At 39.5% G+C, this 24629-nt stretch overlaps 1 protein-coding gene across 2 annotated transcripts in view; it reads right to left on the bottom strand.

The window, feature by feature from the left end:
• LOC122652891 (anaphase-promoting complex subunit 6) overlaps positions 1-24629 on the bottom strand; it is a 37557-nt gene that overhangs the window by 11773 nt on the left and 1155 nt on the right. For both annotated transcript variants that reach the window (XM_043846778.1, XM_043846777.1), the window contains exons 2-10: positions 24146-24280; positions 22208-22281; positions 17989-18028; positions 17644-17689; positions 15275-15354; positions 14926-15107; positions 14702-14827; positions 11655-11729; positions 11085-11210 (exon numbers count right to left, since the gene is read on the bottom strand). In XM_043846778.1, coding sequence (XP_043702713.1) covers positions 11085-11210; positions 11655-11729; positions 14702-14827; positions 14926-15107; positions 15275-15354; positions 17644-17689; positions 17989-18028; positions 22208-22281; positions 24146-24280 — 884 coding nt within the window. The remainder of the gene's footprint in view (positions 1-11084; positions 11211-11654; positions 11730-14701; positions 14828-14925; positions 15108-15274; positions 15355-17643; positions 17690-17988; positions 18029-22207; positions 22282-24145; positions 24281-24629) is intronic.

Genomic DNA, 24629 nt, shown 5'->3' with positions numbered 1-24629 from the left:
CTTATATCAATGGCACTGTAGGCTAGGACATCCTCCCATTGGGACTTTATCTCATTTGTTTCCACATTAAGTTAAAACTTGTAATAAGGATGAGTTTTTTTGTGAAGCATGTATTATGGCGAAACAGAGTCGGTCCATTTATCCATCATTAAATAAAAGAAGTCATTCTCCTTTTCACATTGTTCATTCGGATGTATGGGGTCCTGCACGGAAAGCCTCTATTTCTAGACACCGATGGTTTGTTACTTTTATTGATTGTCATAGTCGAACTACCTAGATGTATATGATGCAACACAAGAGTGAAGTATTCATGTGTTTTCAACTTTTCCACAAATTAGTTCAGACTCTGTTCGATGCCACCTTGAAGATTCTCCACAGTGATAATGGCAAAGTGTACATGGAAGGGCAATTTCAGAAATATATGGTTGATCATGGGATTCTTCATCAAACCAGCTGGGTTGACACACCTCCTCAAAATGGTGTGGTTGAGAGGAAAAATCAGCACCTCCTTGAAATGGCCCGAGCCTTGATGTTTGACCGCAATGTTCCATCACAATATTGGAGTGACGTTGTGCTTACTGCTGCCTACTTGATCAATCGGTTGCCTACTCGGTCCTGTCCTCCTGTGCCCCGGTTGATGTTCTCCAAGGTTCCTCCTTTCTCATTCCTCCCAAGGTTTTCGGGTGTGTGTGCTATGCTCGCAATCATCATTCTCGTGGGAAGCTAGATCCTCGTGGCGTCAAGTGTATTTTTTTAGGTTACTACTCTGCAACTCAAAAAGGGTATAAGTGCTATCATCCACCCACTCACCACATACTTGCCTCTACGGATATAGTCTTTCATGAGTCCTCACCATACTATACCTCGCCACCTCTTCAGGGGGAGTTAGACTTGACCATAGTTGTCAAGGCGTCCAGGCGCCTTGGTCGCCTAGGCGGATGCCTTGGCCGCCTAAATGGTGTCGCTTTGATTTTCGACCCTCGCCAACGCCTTGGGTCACCTACACACCCTGACAACTATGGACTTGACTTGTGAAGATAAGCCGATTAAACGTTACCTGTTGACCCTCTTTCTCATGTTCCTCTTCAGGGGGAGCAAAGACCGGATCAGGTTCCTGTTCAAGACGGGCCTTCTTCGGATGCAATTCAGGGGAAGCAGCCTAACCCTGGTTCTGTTAGAAGACAAATTGAAAAAATCCAAGTAAGACTTGATCGCCAGGACCTTCGCGTCTTCACTTGAACTTCTAAAACGCAAGTTGGAACCACCACCATCACGGCACCTTTACCGATCCCATCGCTATTCTTTGAGCCAGAGCCTGCTAGTCCGTCTGGTAAGAATTCACCCTCTCTTGAATTACCAATTGCTGCCCGTAAAGGTATTCGATCATGTACCCAACATCTCATATCTCATGTTGTTTCCTATGATTCTCTTTCTCCTACCTATCATGTTTTTGTATCTTCTCTTTCCTCTGTTTGTATTCCTCAGAAGTGGTAGGAAGCCCTTGTTGATACAAAGTGGAAAGCAACTATGGTGGAAGAGATGAATGCCTTAGGGAAAAATAATACATGGGACCTTGTCGTTCTTCCTCTAGGGAAAAAACCAGTTGGGTGTAAGTGGGTGTTTGTAGTCAAGCAAAAGATGGATGGTACAGTTGACAGAGACAAGGCTAGATTGGTAGCCAAGGGTTTTACCCAGACTAATGGGATTGACTACCCGGAGACTTTTGCTCTTGTTGCAAAATTGAGCATTGTTCATATTCTCTTATCTTGTGCTGTGAATTTTGGGTGGGATTTGCAGCAGCTTGATGTTAAAAATGCTTTCCTTCATGGAGAGCTTAAGGAGGAGGTATATATGGAGATTCCTCCAAATTTCTCATCTGAGAAAACTCATGGGAAAGTCTGCAAACTGAAGCGCTCACTCTATGGGCTAAAGCAATCACCACGGGCTTGGTTTGGCAGATTTCACAAGGCCATGCTTTCAGTGGGATACAAACAGAGTAATGCTAACCATACTATGTTCATCAAACGGTCTGGCGACAAGGTTACTGTTCTTATAGTGTATGTTGATGATATTGCGGTGACAGGGAATGATGGTGCAGAGATCTCTCGTCTGAAGAGCTTCCTAGAGCGTGAGTTTGAAATAAAGGATCTAGGAAAGTTAAAGTACTTCCTTGGGATTGAAGTTGCTCGTTCCTCAAAAGGCATCTTTCTTTCTCAAAGGAAGTACGTCCTGGATCTCCTATTAGAGACTGGTTTGTTGGGTTGCCATCCCTATGATACACCTATGGAAGTTGTTACTCGACTGAAGGATAAAGATGGTGAACCTGTTGATAAAGGTCGTTATCAAAGATTAGTGGGAAAGTTAATTATCTCTCACGTACTAGACCAGACATTGCGTATGCAGTGAGTTTGGTAAGTCAGTTTATCCATGATCCCTATTCTTAACATATGGCTATTGTTTTTTGGATTCTTCATTACTTGAAGTCAACTCCAGGAAAAGGGGTTCTTTTGTCTCCCCATGATCATCTCCATATTGAGGCCTATACCGAAATAGATTGGGGTGGCTCTTCTGATCGGAAGTCTACTTCAGGGTACTGCTCATTTGTTGGAGGGAACCTTGTCCCTTGGCGCAACAAGAAGCAAAATGTTGTGGCAAGGTCCAGTGCTGAAGCAAAGTTTCGGGCTATGGCACAAAGACTATGTGAGTTGTTATGGTCTTATGGATTCAGGGTTTACTCCAAGACCTTGGTGTTCCCGTTCGTCTCCCAATGATGTTGTATTGTGATAATAAAGCAACAATTTTTTTTTGGGTGATTATAAAATGTATTAAAGTCCCAAAAAGGGAAACAAAAGTCCATAAGGACAACAATACAAGCCCATAAGGCCAGCAAAAAACTAGATGACAAAAGCCCACATAGGCATGTCCAAAGCAACACAAAAGCCCACATGAACTTAAAACAAGAGCAATGAAGCCCATAAGAAAGAAGAGGGGCAACAAGACAATTCCAGTAGGGTCCCCCAAACCGTAGACAACTGATCTCAACACATCTTCTTCCTAGCCGCAAAGAGGAAGTCAGGAACCACCGGCAAGAAGGCAACCAAGGCGGAGGGGCACTGGCTTTGCGGAAGGCCACGGTCAAACGAGCAGCTGGCCTAGCGAGGGAGACCGCCATGACGGAGGGCAACGGCGAAGAGGCTGCCGGCCGAGCAAAGAGGCAGCCTTGCGGGCTGCGGCCTTGCAGCTGGCAGCGAAACGGCCGAAGGCCGAGCGAGCCAGTGGAACTGGCAGGAAGGAGGCCAAGCGAGGCTGGCGGACGCAAGACTGCAAGCCAAACATACAGGAGACCGATTGGCAGAAGGTTGCGGCAAAATCAGATGGTTAAATCTGGAGTTATGGAAACTAAGTATGGAAACTAAACTAACTAATCCCGTATGCAACCTTATTACCCATAGTTTAGGCCCATAAAAGTGGCCTATTACATTGAAAACCCATGGGATCAAAGGCCCAACATGTATATAACCCAACCCTAAACTTATTCCCATTAAAAAATAAGCCTCTTTTGGTGATGTATCTGCATCATATTGCATATGGAGTAAGAAATGCCCAGATTCTTTCTAACCTAAGAAGAGAATGTTGCCAAAGAAGTAAGGAAAACAATGAAAATGATAGGGTTGTTTGTGTTGCCAGATTAAAAGGGGTAAAACACTTACAGAATTTGGGAAATTTGAGAAATGGCTGTGAATGGATAAGGGGTAGAGTCCTTTTGTGGACTGATTACAGTGGTCCAGCATCCTAAGTATAGAGGGATGCTTTCTGTTTGAATAAATACAATCTTTATCTTTCTTCTAAAAAACGAAGACTCAAAAGCCATATCAGGGCTAGCGTCTCCCTGAAAGAACAATGTAAGTTTCACACATCTTTACTCCACCCAAGTTTGTTCTCTCTTATTCTCTCCTCACACATATGGTACTAAAGCTAGGATTTTATGGATGACTAATAGTTCAAACAATCTGTTGAGGGCCTGAAGCAGCTTGGGGGCCACAGCCATGGGAAAGTAGAACCAGCAAGAAGCCTTCCACTCATGGATGGAAAAGAAAGATTTTCAGTCCAGGCCCCAGGGGTTGTCATTTTCATTAAGCCATGGGGTAAGATGTAATTTTAAATTTCTTCTAAATTGTTAGTCCGGTTATTAGTTGTAAAGACTAGAGAGGTCCCGAGGTTATTTATCATGTCCTCTTTACAGTAAGGGCATTCCAGTCTTTGTCATTAAAAATTCTAATTAGCCTGGTTGATTGGTGGCATGTTTCAGTAACTCAGCGATATTTCGGTGATTTCGAAGGGCCCGAGACGAAATGCCACACGAATTAAAGGATCGACCATGTTTGGGTCAAAATTTCGGTGTTTCACCGAAATTTCAACCCTATATCATATCGTTTTGGCAATATGGCTCAACAGGGTATTTATAATAGCCTGTTTCGAATGTGCCTGGTCAAAATTTCGCATAGACTCGACATGTTTCGCCCCTTTTCTCTGCGGGAAGAAGGAAAACCCACATTTCAACCTGATTTTGCCACGTCTCCTCTAACACACTGCTGGAATACAGGGCTGGGGGAGTTGCCACATCACTCCAATGACATCGTTTGCCGCATATTGGTGAAGCTTTGGCAAGATTCAACCATTCAAGGTATTAACTTCGTCCCAAAATGAAATTTTGTAAAATATATTTTTTCAATACCAGAAAGTTGATGAAATTTTATGTCAAACACCGGAGCCCGATCCACAACTTCACCGTGTTTGATTCTTTTCTACCTATATTTTTTTTTCCTGGTTTCAAAAAATGGATTTTCCTATAACAAAAATGTGAAAAAATAGGGTTAATATCAACTGGACGGGGCTCAATTTTATATATGTTAGATACAGTTGGCCGATCAACAACCTCACAGATTGGTTTTCAGCATGTTTTGAAGCACATACGAGGGTTATTATGTTGTACCATATTTGCTTTTGTTGTATTTATGGGGGAATTGACCACTCAAGAATCCTACTTTCCCAAAAGTTGTTCACAACTAGGTTTTGATGATAATGAACACTTGAACATAATTAATGTTTCTTTAGAATCTTGTAGTTACTTGTTGATGTAAGAAAGAAAAAGAAGAATTAAGAACAAGGTTTATGAAGACAATATCTATTGGAGTGAAGCCAAGACAAGATGGAAGATTGAAGTCAAGACACGCTTGAAGATTGAAGACAAGACAAACTACAAAGATGATCGTGTGCACTTAGATTGTGCTAGAGCAATTGCACACACTTACATTGCATATTTGCATACCCATGTGAGCAGACTTAGATAGACCCTAGGAGATGCCCAAGGACCCTTGAAAAGGCCGAATTAATGTCAAAAGACCCAACCATAACAATAAAAACAGGGCTGATTTTGCACCAACCGGCTTGACTGGTCCAAAAACCAGTTAGTGGCAGTGACCACTGGCCTTAACCGGCTGCACAGAGGTTGCAAGCGGTCTGACCGGTTGGCCTAACCGGACGATATCAAGCCGGTTGTCCAACGGCTCTTTCAACCGGTCCAGCCAGTTCATCAACCGGTAGACCAAAAAAAAAACGACCGCTATTTGACCGTTGGAGATTCTCTTGGCTCATACTTTTTTGCTATAAACACTAAAGGACAAACTTTACACAGCTTTTGAGGCATTCAATACTATTCATTTGAGAGCATTTATTAAAAGTAATGTAGTCCTAGAATAGGTGATAATCCTACTACGAGCCAATTGGAATCAAGCTTTGGTCAAGCCTGCTGTTTAGGGCTGATTTGGGGCTGTTTTAGGGCAAAATTAGGGTTTAGGATGGGAATTTGGGAATGGTGTTTATAGGGTTTTAATCTGCAGGTTTAGAGGGTCATTATGGTATAAAAATATCTGAATTTGGATAGGTTTTAAATTTCTGCAGAATTAGGGTTAGGTTTTCGGGTTTTAGAGTTAGGAGAAACAGACAGAAAATTAGGGTTTTAATGGGATCTAGGGGCTGGGACTAAGGTCGAGTTTTCTAAATAGGGAGGGGCAAGTTCGATCCAAATTGGGGAGGGTTTTGATGGTCAGAAATACTGAATCTGGAAATTTAGGGTTTTGATGATTAATGGAAATTCACAGAAATTAGGGTTAAGGTGGGGATCCGGACCAGGAGTTAAGATCGAATATTCAGATGTGTGGGAGGGAGGTTCGAGTGGAAAAAGGTTTGGATTTGAATGGCTGGAAGTATGAGATCAGGATTCTAGGGTTTGGGGTTTCAATAGGGTTTTATGAATCAAAACAGAAAATAAAAGAGGAATTGATTGGGGAAGGAGAAGGAAGGCTAAAACAGAAATTAAATCTCAACTCACCTTAGGATTCCACCGACAGTAAATTGAGGGATGAAGGATGAAATCACCTTCGAAGAGAGACCCTCCCAGCCGTCGCGGCGTAAGGAGTCGCAGGATTCCACCCACCCTTCCACCTTGATGTACCCACAAGGATGCAAACACTCTTGAAGAGCAAGGAGCAGCAGCAGCAGTCAGCCAGCAACAGAAAAAAGGGTTTTTTTTCAAATTTCAATTGTGGGGGAGCCTCCCACGATCTCTTATATTTATAATAAGGCCATAGGCCAATTCCTACTACAAATTAAATACCTCTCCTTCACAAAAACGTGGAAGGGAGAGGTTTAAGTCTAATTAATTACTTAAAACAGTGTCATGACTTAACTACCCCTACTAACTTAAAAATAAAAGAATCTAACTTAGAACAATTAACTTAAGTGAAGATTCCATACTAGCCAATAGGATATAAGAACCTATTAGCCAATAGGAACATTTCACTTAAATTAGGCCCATTGAACCAATTGGATGCAACCAAATCTAAACCGGTTCAATCTAAAAACATAAAAATAACTAAGTATTGGGCTAATCCCGTATGCAACCTAAGTACCCCTAGTTTAGGCTCCTTAAAGTGGTCTATTACATAAAAAACCCTTGGGAACAAAGGCCCAACATGGATATAACCCAACCCTAGGCCTATTTCTAAAGAAATAAGCCCTATTTGGTGATCATTCTGCATCAAAAAGTCTTTTGTCCTTATCGATTTTTGAGTTGAACATCATCATTATAAGATCTTGTTTGAGTCAACTCAACCATTGAAGGCTTGCAAAGCTGCTTTTCAATCTTCTCATCAAAGAAGCTTTGAGTTAGCCTTCATCACGTACATGCATTCTCTCTCATATCCTTTTGCACAAGGAGTATTCTCCATATAGGTACTATCTTTCCTCACTTGTTTATTTATATTTAAATCTTACTGTTGATCTAAGAGTTGGTAGAACTCTTGATCAAACTAAGTGTGCATTAACCTAGACTAAACTTAGGTGTTTGCACGGATACTCTTGTCCTTAAAAGATTTTATGTACGAATTATCTTATCCTTTAAAGAGATTTTATAAAGGATTCTCTTGTCCTGCAACAAGATTTTTGTAAAGGTGTTGTTTCTCACCTACTGTACTGAAAGGATACATCTAGTAGAAATCTCTCAAGTGTTGAGAGGAGTAGACTTAAACTCTTGGAGTCAAACCACTACAAATAGCTTGTCTCTTGTGATTGATTTGTCTGTCATTAATTTTCATTGTGTGATTTATTTTAAAAGAAAGACCCAATCCACTAGATACAAGCTATTCACCCCCCCTCTAGGTTGTTTCACAATATTAAGCCAATGTTTTTCAAAAAAAAATTATGAAAAAAGAATTTTTAAATAAAAGAAAAATAAAAGAGTTAGGGGGGAAATAATAAGTAGCTACATAGTTGTTTTAGTGGTCTTAATTGATGTGCCTCAGTTAATAATGGCTTGTTTACTTCATGCAACAGTACAATGGTGAGATAATGGCTGCCTAGAGCATAGTTGTCACGGCGTCACGGCGATCCAAGTCGGTGGAGGGGTGTCACGTCGATATATCGACATGTCGCCTGCCATGGCATTGCCATGGCGAGCATGTCGACCATGTTTTATTTTTTATTTTCTCTATTTTTAATGTCATTTAGTATGCTATAGTATATATCCTATAACATCAAAAATCAGCATGAAAGTGTACTATTAATATACTATGGTTTAATTCATGAAAGTGTAATATCCATTAGTGTACATGAAAGTATGAAAACATAGATAAGCCTATCAAATAATCGTGTATGTGTGCGTGTGCTCGTGTGCAAGGTAAGAAGAAGAAAAATATAAAAAACACCATCTCTCGTGATCGTGCAAGCCTCGCAATCGCAAGGCAAGAAGAAGGGGAAAAAAAACGAGAGAACTACTGGCTGTAATAAATCCCTCCACCCCCCCCCATTTTGTCTATCGACTCTCTCCCTGTCTCTGTGTGTGTAATTGTGTATGTGTGGCTGTGTGCAGGGCAAGAAGAAGATAAAAAAAAACACCTTCTCTTTCTATGTGCAAGCCTGCAATCGCAAGGCAAGAAGAAGAAACAAAAAACCGAGAGGTCTATGATTGTGTCAAGCCTGCAACTGCAAGGCAAGAAGAAGAAAAAAGTAAAAAAAAAATTGAGAGGTCTGCGACTGTAAGCAAGCCTGCAACTACAAGGCAAGAAGAAGAAAAAGGGAAAAAAACAAAAAAACTGAGAGGTCTCACACGTGTGCAAACATGCAATCGCAAGGTAAGAAGAAGAAGAACCGACGAGAAAGTTGCTGGAAGTGAAGAAGACGAAGAAGTGAGAAGAATCAAGAAGAAGAAGAAGGATCGAGTCGCACTCGCCGGAGGACTCGGGAGGAGATTGGAGAAGAAGAAGAAGAACCAAATAAATAAAAAATAAAAAATTACTTACCTAGAGGTTGCCGAAGGGGTTCAAACTTGCCGAGAGTTGCAGACTTGGAGCTTCAGTTCTTCTTCTTCTTCTTCTTCTTCTTCTCACTTCTTCGTCTTCTTGACTCCTTCAGTCTCCAGACGTCTCACGAAGTCTCTCTTCTGTCTTGACAAACTTTGCGATTTCTAAAATCCCCAAATTTCAATTCCAATAATCCAATTAGGGATTTAGGGAATACTACTAAAGTGTACTGTTTAATCTTTAATGGTTTTAATTTTTAATGTTAATGTGACCAATACAAATGAAGGAAAAAGCATTTAAGCTTTTAAAAAAACAAATTTAAAACCAGAGTTTTTTACACTTATATCGACCGATATGCCCATATATCGTGATATTGCGTCCATGGCGACGCCATGTACGCCATATCGGGCAATATTATACATGAGCCATGTCAAAGGTCGATATGCCAGTTTCTCCAGCGCCATGACAACTATGGCCTAGAGAGGAGATGGCAGCAGTGGAGACATAGCATGGAGGCATGAACTGTCAATTGGAGGTGACAAGAGAAACACGATGTAATTATTATGGTAAGAAGATCGTGAGAGGTGGAGCCACTAGACTAAAAGAACATTTGGCAAAAGAATGGTAAAAATGTGGCCACATGCCCTATGGTACATATGGAGATTTCTAGGGCCATAGCTAAAGCCATGAGGGGAGGGCAACAGAGGAGGGCGGAAAAGGAGAAGGCGATGGACAAATTTGAGGAGATAGTTCTAGCGTCCCAGCCAGAAGAGGGGGATAATGATGACAGTGATGATGAGTTTGACCGGTCCCATTATAGTGGTTACACTCACATACTCTCACCATCTACTCATGGAGATGATGGTAGCGACAATAATGATGGTGATGATGGCGCGGTGGTGATGGAGGTGATAAATATGCTTCCCTTCAAGAGGAAGATGACCAGGCAAAGGAAGAGCCAGAGCCAGAGCCAGAGCCAAAGCCGATATGATCCACTGGAGAGACCCAATTTGATCACGCCACATAGGATATGGACCATGGTACACATCCATCCTCTTTACGTACAGGCTACACGAGAGAGCCTCGTCGCCGGTTCCAACCAGATGAGTAGGCTGATTGTAGTAACATGGACATCGATGTAGATAGCTTGTCTAACAATGTTGGGGGATTATACATAGGGGACAGCACTGGACGTGAGCAGTCACATGCCCCATCCTTTGTTGCAAAGAGTACCAGGTAGGACTTCAATGCGTATGGTGGCGGCCATGGTAGATGAGGCCATCTATAGGGCAGCTGTGGAGGACTTCGAGTGTTTTCTTCCGGTACACTATGACGTGGCCTACATTTGTCATATAGTAGGAGGAAAATTGACGTCGGCACCATCGGTCCATGAGTGGGCTCAATCCTCCACGTAACTCTTTGTGGTATTAGCCATTAGGATGGCTTGAGGAGGTCCACTTTGTACTCATGTATCACCATACAGTACTGTATTGTTGGGATTTTTTTTTTTTTTGGTAGCAAATAGGACTATTTATTCATGCATGTCCAGCGCAAGGTATCTAAGATACAGATTTCAGACAACCAAGGAGTGGAGTTTGGCCACTATGAGTCTATGTTACATGTACTTTCTCCTATTCCATAATTAACCAATATTATGTTTCTTCATTCATGGTGCATAATTTACTTGTTTTACTTGCCTTTTCTATCTTCTAGTACTAAAACAATGTGTAGAATAGGCATATTACCTAAGGTATACAATAGGGTTCGGCGTATACTACCAACCAAGGGTGCAAATCCAAACCACTGTGACTTTTCTTGCAAAACAAAGGTTTACATATGTTTATGTAGGCTAAAATAAGGTTTCCCTGAAGTATTAGAGCTTAATATGACCATTTGCACCCCGAAATGACCAACTAAAATTTACTCAAAATTTCGGATTCGGTCAAGACAAAGCGAGACTGAAACCCGAGTTTTCAAACTATGATTGGCGGTCAACCACTTATCATGAGCATTCCTCAATTCTCAACAAAATATTGATGGATATAGACAGTTAATAGAGATCAACCTCAAGGCTCAAACTCCAGGTTAAACTTCAATTATTGACACACAATTCAGATTTCGGACTTCCAAGTTACCAAAATGATGACCAAAATTTTCCCCTTTTGTCCTTATGACAACCCAAAGATGGCATAAAGTGAGTAAAATAATTCCAACATAGTAAATTACCCAGGAAACAGACGAGCTGCAGTTCGATAGGCCAACATTGCTTGATCTCCCTCTTCTTGAGCAGCATAAGCATTACCATATCCTATCCAAGCAGGAGGGAATGTTCCATCCATATTCGTAGCCTTGCTGCAGAATTAACATCTTAGCCAACAAGAAAACTGATGACAAATTTATTGCATTACAAAACTAAGGGGGTCAAGTTATAATGGATATATTGACAAATTAATTGTGAAACAATGACTACACTGTAGAAATCAAGAGCAAGTCTAGGTACAAGTCTACAAGATATCAAGATCAGGTGCATGAGGAAAGGCAACACACAAAAGCCTTTGAGACCTCACCCATTCATCAACAACAAAAATGGGACAGGGCCATGCATCAAACAGTTTCAACCATATACAATAAAAACAACCAAGCCTTATCCCAACTTAATGGGGTCGGCTACATAGATCCTATAAGAGGCAATAGGTAAGAAGAAGTAAAAGGAGAGGGGGGGGGGGGCATACAGATAATAAAAGGAAACAGAAATATGATAGACTAATGCATCCTGGATTGTGCCTCAATTATTACCTGAAATAATGTCGTGATTGACCATACTTCTTGATACAATAGTAGTAGCAACCAACAGCAAACCATGATAAAGCTCTAAATAAGAAAGAAGAACTCTTCATCAGCATATGACAAATAGAAACCTCTAAATAAAAGTTAAGCCTACTTTCTAAATCTGAAATTAGAAACTATCTAATCTCCTATTACAACCAAACTGGAAACTAAAAATAGAAACAAGGCAAAATATCATAGCTAAACAAAAAATAGGAACAAAGCTGTCCATATGTGTCCCCAAATCACTGTTCATGTGAACAGTACCACATCAACAGTAACTCGGGTACTGTTCATGTGAACAGTAATAACAAAAAAACTATCTGTCTTGGTCCCTTCTCTTCCTTCATGCTTCTACCTGGAGTGGGACTGCTTTATGTGATGCTCCATCGAACCAACAAAAACCTGCCCCATCATCAGACCAGGCTGCCTCTCACAGCAGTTAAATCCCACAACTACACTGGGCTGGTTTTGGGGCTTGTTCCGGCGGCTACACATGGACCTGTGATCTACATCAGCAGTTGGTGTATGTACATTATAACATGAGACTGAAGATGAAGCACATACACAGATGGGTACTGATGTTGATGAGTTTATGGCATCTCAAAAGGGCCGTGTTCATTCACAAACACCCCGACCTTTTGAGTCTTAGCCTGATGGGGATGATGATGACAACATCACCTGGTTGCATGCTAGTGGCCACACACGCACACCGTCCACATTTGATGGTGGTGGTAATGATGATGATGGTGATGGTGGTGATAGATTTACAAGGATGTGTGAGGGGTACCACCAGCCGAAGTCGGAGCCAGAGCCTAAGCCGATCCGCCTCATGAGTGAGAGTCCAGTTCGATCATGCCACATAGGATGTTGACCAAGATGCAGATACCCCCACACGTGCAGGCTACTCGAGAGGCCCGCGCCGCCAATTCATACCACCACCTGAGGAGGCTTAGAGCATGGAGTACATGGATATCGATGCGAGCTTGACTAGCACTCTCGAAGGCCTGAGTCTGGAGGAGAGTAATGTGCATGGGCAGTAGTGTGTATCATCATAAGCTACAAAGAGCACTGGTTTCGACTATGCTAGGTATGGTGGGAATGGTGACTATGGGCAATTTAGCTCTTCATCATCATTACTCTCTGAGTATGAGGGTAAATCACACATTGGGTCATCATTTATGGACATCCTCTCATTCTTGTCCCCCCCCCCCAACCATACATACTGGTGGGATCTGGATCCTCTACTTCCGAGCTGCCCCTACTGCCGTGCGCCCCAGACACAGCAAGGCGGTAAAGACCACCTTACCCCGCTCAGGCAGGGGTAGGGTGGTCTTTTCCCCGCCTTGCGGTATCTGGGGCGCACACGGCAGTAGGGGCAGCTCGACAGTAGAGGATCCCAACGCCATACTAGTGCCGGTTCCACAGCCACCATCCAATAGCAATGGCCCTCGATCAAGTTCCTCACAATTCAGAGATCTATACGGCTATACCCTAGGTTAGGGCACCTCCAGTATGTTGACAATTCTATTTATAGGCCTATTGTGGAGGACTTTGAGCATTTCTTCCGCCTCGCCATACTATGACATGGCCAACTTTTGTGATACAATCAAAGGATAACTTGCTTCAGTAGCAGCAGCAACATTCTAGCAGTTTGGATCCTGCTCAAAACTTGATGCGGTACTAGGACTATAGGATGGGCATAAGGGTGACTCGCTTATATTATTGACTCCCTTTTCTTGTATTTTTGTAATTAACCATGTATGATGTATGATTATGAGATGCTTTATAATTTTTATGTCTACTCAATCCTAATGCATATGTAAGTTGTTTTAATTGAATTGCATTTGTTCTAGTACTAAACTTTGTGTGGAATAGGCCATATTAGAGAATGTATACAGCAACGTACAGCGTATACTACCAAGCTAGGCTCTGAAGTCAAACTACCATTTTGGGTGTGATTTTTTAAAATCTTAAGGTTCCACTATGTTTAGAGGACCTAAAATAGGTTTTCATAAAAGTTTTGAGACCTAATTTGGCCATTTGGGCCTCAAAACCCTTCACCGAAATTTGCAGTTGAAATTGTATAGGTTTCGACCTTAATTCCGATTTCGTTCGAAGTATTTTGGTTCCGAGCATCTTGACCCTTGTTATTATTCCAACCATGGGACTACAAAACGTAAGAGAATAATTTGGCTACAAATTAGGAAAATATTGCAATTATTACTTACAATATTTGTTACAAATAAATTTTATTTGCATACAATTACAATAAAAGGCAGATTGGAAAGTTCCACTCTGTATTGTTCCTTTCCCCAAGCTTCTTCCCATGATCACCTTCCACTTTCCTCATTTATAAATTCCTTTCCTTTCTCCTAATTTCAGTTAGATCCTTCTTTTTCTAGTCACATATCATCTTACATGATGAAACTTCCAGCAAAGTGGCAGAAAATTTTCTTCACCAACAGAGCTTATACATATATAGACATGTTCAAGAGACAGAGTTAACAGATACAAACTATGAAGATAATTGGTTCAATTAAAGTTGCATACATGATGGAGAGAGCAATTATGATAATATTATCCTGGCAGATACTGTTCCTACAAATGCAAGCACAGCAGATAGGAACTTTTTCAAGCAACATGATGAGGAATTATTATGCAAATTAAGACTCATAATTGCCCTCCCCCGAGGGGGATAAATAACAATTCTCATCAATTCAAAAGGTAAAAAAGTAATAACTAATAGAATAGTGTTACAACTCCAAAACAGAAAAAAGACCAGTACAATGAAACAATAATTGGCATATTGGACTTTCAATACCTATGCTTGTATCATCAAAACAAATAAAACATCGAAAGACAAAAGGACAAATGTCAGTATTCCATCAGAATTTGAGAATCACTAGAGCATCCTGATAGGTAAATTTCATGGTAAAACCGGTCAGTGCCAACTAACCTTTCAACTCATAAGCATGTCTGGACAGACATAAAAAGAAAGGTGCATAGATACTCACTTTTTAGGATGGTCCTTTGTTAGAGTGGAAGCCATAATATAGAGCTCATTTGAATGGCCAAGCTCCATAGCGGCGGCTAAATGCACCAAAGTACATTTCAAATGGAAGGGGTCTCTTTCAAGTAGTCTGAAATAAAAATGACATGAAACAGAAAGTTTCATAAATCCCATCTTATCACATACAAATTAGTGTTATTTTCTGTTTGTCGTCCTTATACAACTTACACAGAAGTCAGTTCAAAGCATTTTTGATATTCTCCACATTGATGGTAGTATTCAGCTTTGCAGGCCAACAGATCTGTGTTGTTTATCAGTGTGCACGTGACTGAGGGATTTGGAGAGTTAACATCACAATTTTCTTTCTCCAGATCTTTGAACTTCGCTTCTACAACACTTTCCTTGCCATACTGGATAACCAAAAAGAAAAGAGGTTGCTCAACAGTCATAAAGGCAGCACAAATAAAATAAGAATTACTACCATTAGCATTCAGTTTGAAGTAGACATGAGAAGGCTTACAACCATTCACATTTCCACTCTTGCATAAATACATCATGAAGTCATAAGTGAGCTTACCTTTGTTATTAAACATGAATAGAAAGATGCAAGCCATCCATCTTCGGGACCAAAATGCAATGATGACAGAAGACTTGTTTCTGTATTAATAAAAAACAACCAAGTCAAGTATTGGGTCTTCTAGGCTAAACAATGGTTTTGCAGGCATATCAGCTATTGCCAATACTCTTACCCAGGCACACAGGGGGAGGGGGGGTAGGGGCGGGAAGACAGCCAAGGGATAACACGAATCTTTGATAAAATCATGGAACACTTGCACAACCTACTAAAATAAAACAGAAAAAAGAAGAACAAATAGAATGGAAGAAAAAAGACGAGTAAAATCTAACCAAGGGTTCCCAAGCAATCACACTTTCAAAGTAGAGGAGCATTCTCCATAGCAATAGCAAAACATACAATTTAGCATCATATCTTGCAGTACAATAAGCATATATACTCTGAAATCCTAACTTAAATATGACTAAAAATAGAAAGACACACCACAAAGTAAATAACTAATATACCATCTACATTTTGGCCATATCTTTTCTAAAATGAACCTGGATTTGCAGGATCTTGATCCCATGAGATATATAATTGAATAAACATCAAATGACACAAAAATCAAGGAAAACAAACAACTTTTGGACCATAACAATTGGACTAAAGAAACATGACCAGTGCCTAGAATAAATTCAGCCTTCAAAAGAAAAACATTTATGTAACATATTGCAAGTTTCAAGAAGTGTTATCAAGTATGGTCAAAAGTTTTGGATACTAAGAGTTAATGAAAACTTTGGGCAAATTTTACAGGACTTGAAATAATGGAAAATTGAGGGAAGATTTAGATATTAATATTGTTGAATGTTCACGGATTTCCCGTGACCCAGACCCGGATACATTAAAGTGTCCAGGTTCATTATGCACATGTTGCACATGTGATATATATATATATATATATATATATATATATTCATGTTCACTGATAGCATTAAAAAATTTTCTTACGATCCATAATGTAAAATAGCTATGCACGACAAATAAAAGATGAAAGGGTACCAAGGTCTTGAAGTCATCAACTTTTTTTAGCATATCAACCACAATACTCTTTTAGCAATGGTATGGTATCCTATGCACACCATCACTATCAGAAACACCATATGGTACGGATGTAGATGTGCTTGAACATTTATATATTCATATCTAACCCATGCCCCTACTTGGGATGTTTAGATATTTCCATTCCCATCAATTTTGTAGTTCTATGCATTAACCAAACTAAGTTACTAACGTAACTTGACTAGAAGACAACCAGAAAAGGAGTGCACAAGTGGGAGAACCCTATACATGAAAGGCCATAGTGTTGAGAATCCTGAGATGGGCCATCAAATTCCAAACGAAGACAATCCAGAAAATATCCCCATCAATCCAATAGTCAGAATAATCAAATCATTGATCCACAAGGCATATATAGCTGACAGTACAAGAAAGATTTCCTGCAGTGACATTGTGAGTGTTTTTTTTCTTTTAATTAACCATAAATTGAAAAAAAAAATTACAGATACGTAGGAAATGTCTTCTACATGACCCCATCAATGCAAGCTTTCCTTCATGGCCCATTTACCTCGACCCCATGAAGGTCTAATATGACCCAACCAATTGTTGGATAGATAGGGCACCCTCTGCATTCGTCATGTGACAAGTTTCAAGCACCATCTCATCCATAAAGCCCATCATGAAATGAACTTTTCCCAATGTAGTTTCAGCCATTAAATCTCTTTTTTTGGGTTGGGGGGGAGGAGTGCTCACAACTAAAACCTCCACCCTTAAGCCCACCCCCCTCAAGGCGAAGACTGGATTTGATCCCAAGACATGGTGATAACATGCCATCATCCTTACCAGCTGGCACCTTCATTCAGCAATTAAACTTCTTTCTTTTTTTTGGGGGGGGGTAGGGGAGAATCATCATTCAGCCATTTAACTGATCTGTCCAGAACTAACTTTTGGTCCATATCTTGAACCCATACAGGGTCACATGGAAAAATATGTTTCATCTGAAATTACCACATGTATACATGGTGATGTGAACATGCCCTGTAAATTCGAGCCCCAGCTATGCAGCCATGGGGCACATATTTAAGGCCATCAAAGCACTAATGCTTCTTCTTTTGCAAAGTTTGTGCTTTCCTCTCCTCTCTCCTATCAACCATCCTCTGGTGCATGAGTCACCCATGATGTGTGTTAACCAATTTCATGAAGAGGGAAAAAAACCATATGGCCATCCAATGGGAAATTTTCTGGGAAACTTTACACCATGTGATGAAAAACATAAAATACCTTCCGAGTCATATGTTTCTACCGTACTGAATAAACTAAGCATGGAAATTTACCTTCCTCACAGGTCAGCATGTGATTGTCGATAAGACATTCCAAAGCCTGAAATATAAAGTTAAGAGATATCATGATGAGATACAAAATCACAGATCTATTACCATCTACAAAAACCCCCGGGAGAGAGGGGATCCTCTAAACGTGAGAACAATAGATTTTGGAAAAATAAGTTGTCAAACAAATTGAAACACATCTTATCATCTTGAGGTGGAACCATGGAAATTGTCGATTTAGGAACTTTAAGGAGTTACAGCAACTCCGCCTGTTCTCTAGTTGCAGGTTCATGCACACAACATTATGTCATGGATGCAGGAATAAACAGGACAAGTTTTGGTATTACACACCTCATAACATAAAGGATCAGCCTTGAGAGCAGCTCTGTACCTAAAAAAAATCACGAAGGAATTAAAGTGTATGAGCTCTTCCACCAACAAAGAATGTGGTCTCGCTTAAAGCTGGGAGGAACAAAAATTAAAACAAGCAAATGCTTAAAAAAAAAATAACTGACTTATAAATTGGGAATAAAAGCACATGAAGTGGAAGGTCTTCAAACTAAGAATTAGAAGATTTAACAGAGTGTTAACCAGGTTGGAGGTCAAAAGTGAAGGACCAACTGAAGCTGTAAAAAGCAGAAGGCTGGGAAAAGGTTCAATCCCCCCCCTCTTTCTTTCTTTTTTTATTGGCAAGGGGAGGCATAGAAGGGGAAAACACTATAGTTCTATTATATGCCTTCGCTACAAGCAATGAAATTCCATAATAACCTTCCCAAGCCCCCCCCCCCCAAATAAAAAAAAACAAATAACAGAGAGAGTATGAGCCCAAAATATTCTACTTTATAACTTCACATAGGACCCCGCTGTCATATAGAGAACACCTTTACAACCCCAAGAGAAGAGGCCCAGGCAGTACCAAAATTGAGATGAAGAGAAGCTCAGAACTCCAAAATCCAAAGAATAATTCATGTATTTACTCGGCAAACACATCCATTTAGAACCAAAGAGGCTATATGGCAATGCTCAAAAAAAAAAACACGTGCTATTTTTGTATTTTTTGGAACAGATTTAGAACAGAATTTGTATGTGTTGCCCGATCTGTTTTTATGCTTCTTTGAAACGAACGGGGAGAAAAAAACACTTCTCCACCTCCACCATCACCACCACCACCGTCAATGCCACCACACGTGTCTGATTGATACATTCGACGATCTTGCTTACGTGGCTAAAATAGTGTTCTCAAATATATGAGCAATGAAAATATGTGTAGGAAGGCATATTATGTAATTTGGTACAAACAGAGGAAATACTTTTGTTAATATGCATTCCATACATGTTTCTATTCTTTTTTACTGGCAAAAATATTTTTTCCAATTTTACCATACAACATTTTTATGTACAGAAAAGTATTCCAGATTAACAGAAACACAGAAAAGCACTACTGACTCAGAAATACTAATTTGGAATAGAAGAGTTGGCATACAGCCCCAAATTGTCGAAAATAAGAATCCCCCCAAAACACCTACACACAATAAGAAATTTTATCAATTACAACTGCAAGAACAGTTAGCACAGATGATCACTTAATCCATCCACCAGGTCTGCATCCCCTCCATACTAGCTTCAAATCATCTTCCAGAATAAAGATAAAGTTCCTAAATATACTAGAAATAAAATGCGTTAGACAAATTTACTCTCCAAGAGGGTTCTACCAAAGGACACTATGATATCTCATCCCCTCTCTGCATGTAATAGATCAACCAAAAGTCCTTTCACCTCAAAAAGTAGAGCTACACAAGTAATCTTCCCAGAACCTTCCACATTGCCAACTTTAATGTGGTAACATTTCAAGAGATCGTCAGGCACTCAACTCTGTCCATATACATCACATGCATAGAGTCATGAATGCCCATCATAGATTCCATCCTTGCCTTCAACAACTCTCCTCCAAAGGAAGGCCTTTCTACAATAAAACCTCTAAAGCCACCAGCCAAGAGGAGCTCATTCATTACCCATACTAATCTGAACCAACAAAAATGACTCACCACTCTATAATTTGCCAAGCAGAAGCAATTGTTAGCTCTCTTCCCATTACCTAAGAAAATCATAACTCTTTTCTATTTTTTTTTTTCAAAGGAAAATCTACGCTAGGAAAATGAAAGGACAAGGAGTCCACAGAGGAGCACCTCAAAACATTAGAAAATTAAAGCTGTAATTTAATAAGGGTCCAGGTTTCCTACACAGTACACTTAGGCAGTGTTTGGTATGCATTCTAAGAATTCATTCTAGGTCGATTTTGAATTCTTGGATGATAAAAATAATTGTTTTTATGGTCTGAGACTGCGAATTCGACCTAGAATGCATACCAAACATAGTATTAGGAAGCCTTACCTAAATGAACATAAAAATCTGCCATGTGGCAGACCATATGGGGCCCAAATTTAGCGTAAGGGTAAACCCCTATGTCCCCTGATCATATGACAAGTTTTGGCTCAATCAGAGTTTGCCAAGTAGAAAAATAGAACTTTGAAAATCCAAGACTATAGGAGAGTGCACAGGAATGGTTGGAGTATTGTAGATGTTCATAGACATAGAAGGATATGCATGCCAATACACGGAGCGTATTTGATTGAATTATGCTCTGAAATTTGACAAATGGCTGATCCAGACCATGTCCACTCTATCTGATGGTCGTAGTTGCCACATCATCTGTCCACGTGGCTCAAAATGGTGGATCGTTTAGAAAGTCCCTTTTAAATGGGGTCGTGTAAAAGCAAATTCCCATTTTAATAAATGACCATGGGAAGCCGAAATCTGCATGCCATGAACTAGCATTTTGCTTGTCAAAATGGGCTAACACGCAAACAAGCTTTGGGGCTTTTGGGGCTTTTCCCCCTCTTAGAGTCGAAATGCACGAAACTGTAATTTCGATCGAAACACATTATTTAAACCATATGAATGTATCGTTTCGCCGAAATGATACCAAAGATCTGAAACTATGTACCGAAACCTAAAATCTCGGCCGAAATGCCAAAATTTCAGTCTCCCTACATTTCTGAGCCGCACCCAGTCTCGTTCGACCTTCATCCAAACCAAATAATTTCGTGAAATCTCGGTGGCTTCGATCGAGACTTCAAACTATGGTCATGGCTAGAGACCTCCCCGTTGCTACACTCTCAGCCATTTTTTTCACATCAACACAACAATATATCATGCATTGACACTCGAAAACCAAAACCCACAACCCAAATTAACATTAAAGAAGTAAAGACTAATAATGTAAACGGAAGAAGTATGAAAGTGAGAGATTGGAGGTTTAAGTCTCCGTTGCAGTGAGTCCAAAGCAGAGCACCCGCTAGGCACCACTTGATGTTCATGGATCTTCCCCAATCCCATATTTTAATGCTTCTCACTTTATGTTCCTTGAACAAATCCATATGCATTGGAGTTGCTGCTATATGTTCCTTTCTCAGCTCCATAGTTCAACCCAATCCCACATGGGAAGAGAAGAAATTACCTATCAGATGTAGCAATTTAATGAGGAAAGTGGGAAATGCATGCTACCAAGGCTTCAAGATACATTGGTGAATCGGCAGAATTCGAAGAAGGAAGGAGAGGAGGGTCAAGAGATAGAGGGTTGTAGATAACATTCTTGAGGGAAGAATTGAGGGGATCTGTTGGAGTGCTTTTGATGGCTTCAGGGATGCTTGTGAGGATGGGGTCCTGATATGCAAGTGGAGGATTCAACAAGGTGGAGAAGAAGAATCCAAGTTGTTTATTTTGATGGAAGTGTAGTATAGATCAAAGATCGATCTGGCAATGGGAGCATAGCAAAGATCCAATTCTGAACCTGGTAGGAGGTGACAGAGAGAGGAAAATCCCTCCGACGATTGACAGGTTTCCAGCGAGGTCTGGAGTGCCGGCATGTTTCTTTGGCAACTCCTTCCCCCATTTCTCCAACGAAGTCTGGTGCCTTCGCGTCTCAGCAACACACCTCTCCCTTCCTGCCATCTCTCAGTCTTGTGCGAGAAAGTGAGAGAGAAGAAGGCTTGCATTGGCTTTCATTCTTTTTAAAATGTCAAATGACATTTACCCTTAATTTTGAGCTGTTAGAACATGTTCTTATTAACCTTTAGTGCATAAAAGATTTACGGCCAGAAAACAGAAACAAATCCTCTCCTATTTCTAAATTTCTAATTTTTTTATTTTTATTTAGGACAAATAAGGACCAGATATCATACCAAACAGCTGCAAAAACAAAAAATGTCAAATAAATAGAATTAAAAATCATACCAAAGACAGCATTGCAGCTAGGTTGATTTCCTTTTTTTAGTTTTTCATTTGTATATTGAACAATATTTAGGACGTCATGCAACACATTAATTTATATGGTTTATTGGTGTCTTATCACGTAGGATGAGATTAACCTGATTTTGAGATCAGGACAAGTTAGTTAATTAAGATATGTATGCTACTGCAAAGAGATATCTTAAAATATTAAAAAGAAGGACCCAATAACTATATTTGTACCAACATGAACAAGGGAACGCTGCTGAAACTCATTACTCACCATTGCCTAGCCTGAGCACGGTTTTCCAGAGCTTCATATGCCTTGCCTCGTAGAAAGCATATAGCAGAAGAAATCTGTCATGAGATATATATAAATATATGAAAAAGAATGTATTCACATCCTCCAAACACATAATTGGCGTGAAATACCAATCATTATTCACTTCAGCACTTAAATATCTGATTGAATTAAGAAAAGTTAACCAACTACTATCATATAACTTCACAAGTAATAGAGTACAGAAGGCAGCTAAATGGGTGTGGTACAATGAGAGTGCAGTCGTGTAGATAAAAATGGAGAACCACAAAACATCAACTTTTTTTACATCAGTGAAACATTGCGATATATTAGTATTTTCCCTTTTCTGATTGGCACTTAAAAGTCCATTCTTCTAGTTTTTGTGCTTGCCATATGGTTTAACCTTGTAATTCTCTTTTATTTTTGTATTATTTTTCTAATCAGATAGACTAATTTATATTTCATCTTTGCAGTCTTCAGGGACCAAAAAGATGCTAATAAGTATATGTGGCTTAGTAACTCGATTACAACCACAAAACAGTGAGACATTTAACTACAAACCATCCAAAGTCTGACAAATTGAGGAAATATTGTCAACTTCTGAAGCATAAGGAATTAAGGATTTAAAGGCAGGTTAAAAAATAAACACAATGTTGAAGGAAGACTCACCAATTAAAGCACTATTAAATTTCAGATTGCAACACAACCAAGTGGGCAGGAGGATCATATAAAATGCAATAGTAAGCCAGTACCAGGAAATCTTGCTTTTCCGCAGCAACATATCAGGAAAAGAAAACAAAGGAAGGGGCAACCCAACAATGCAGATTGCAGAAGTTGTTAGATCATGATTCCTCATCTCATCTTTTTTTTTTTTTGGGTCTCACATAGGAAAGGTATTTCATGGTATTCTTGGAAAAAGAAAAGTTTCAAGTTATGGTTTGCGAAGGGATATATTGAAGATTAAGACGAAAAAGAGTTAAGATTTCAAACACAGCCTACATAGCTGGATTAGAGGTAGAAACCTGAGAATGATAAGTACTGCCTCTGAAGTGTTTTGCTCTTTCTACACCGGCAACCCCAAAAAAATAATCTTATTAATATGTTTAAAATATAGAATAGGAAAATGTTAAGAAGACCCCAGGGTCAGCAATCTGGAGGACCCCCAATTTGGATTGGACCAGAAGGAATAAAAAAAATTCCTTGAAAAGAGGCAACAATAGGGGGAACCATGTGGCCCAATCCAATTTGGGGGATCAGCTGAATAGCTTTCCCTGGGATTCTCCTAGCATTGCTCTATAGACAAGTATACCTAGAGTATGTCCTTCACCCAGTACAAAACATACAAATCATGTACAGGAAAATGCTTTCAACCAAAATTGAATAAGAGATCAGCAGCCCATCAACTAAAACAAGAACACATTGAGACCTTACCCTTTGACTGACTAAAATCTAGTCCTTCTAATAGTGGATTTCCCTCCTAGATGGAACCCCCTGGAAATGCTTCAATGAAAACATTAAAATTTTATATGTTAATAACGTTAAACTTTCTTTGGTTCATAATAATATTCCAGGTTAGGAATAATTGAAAAAGCAATAGCCATTGCAGAGGTTGTTTAATTCAATGTTTTAGAAAATGAATGCCATATGATGTGCATATTTCATGTGCAGAATAAACAAATATATCTGTGCATATAAAAACAAAGTATATATCTAAACCATCGGAGTGTACATAATCACAAGAACACATCTTTGATAATCATTAAATACTTTTGATTTTCAATCAAATAATGAATAAAGTGGAACTTGATATCACAAATAGCTGATAGAAGAGAGTCAGAAAACCAAAAAAAAAAACTCAGTTTTTACTAAACAAAAGCAGCACCAAAGACAATAAAGCTAAAATTCTTCAAACAAATTTACATTAATTTCGTGATCTTCCCCATCCTTATCCAGGTACATGATGTTACAGCCCTTTACATCATGAACATTTCCATGTTCATCTATTCTAGCATCACCAAGCATTTGTAGGCATTGATCCCACTCCCCCAGCTCCTCCTGATTGAAGTGCCAAGAAAAATAAAAATAAAAACAAGAAAAAAAAATGTTATAATTAAGCAATAGAAAAGTTAGAAAATAAAGAATGTGTGTGGTTTATTGCATCTAGTATTGAACAAAATGTGCTTCAAATACTAGTAAGTCAGCTAAGAAACTAAATTAAGTGAAGTTTAATATATATATATATAAAACACTGACAAAAAGTTTGCTCAGCATATTGAACAAGTTATTTCAACAACAAATGACTAAAGAACATTTTTCAAGCTTCAAAGCAACTTTGCAAGTAATGCGTAAGAAATAATATTAAACAGAATCAAGAGGAATAAGGATAACTTTGAATCTTTTTCTA

The sequence above is a fragment of the Telopea speciosissima genome, chromosome 2 (assembly GCF_018873765.1).
Source record: "Telopea speciosissima isolate NSW1024214 ecotype Mountain lineage chromosome 2, Tspe_v1, whole genome shotgun sequence".
Taxonomy (NCBI): Eukaryota; Viridiplantae; Streptophyta; class Magnoliopsida; order Proteales; family Proteaceae; genus Telopea; species Telopea speciosissima.
This window is presented reverse-complemented; position numbering and strand designations above follow the sequence as displayed.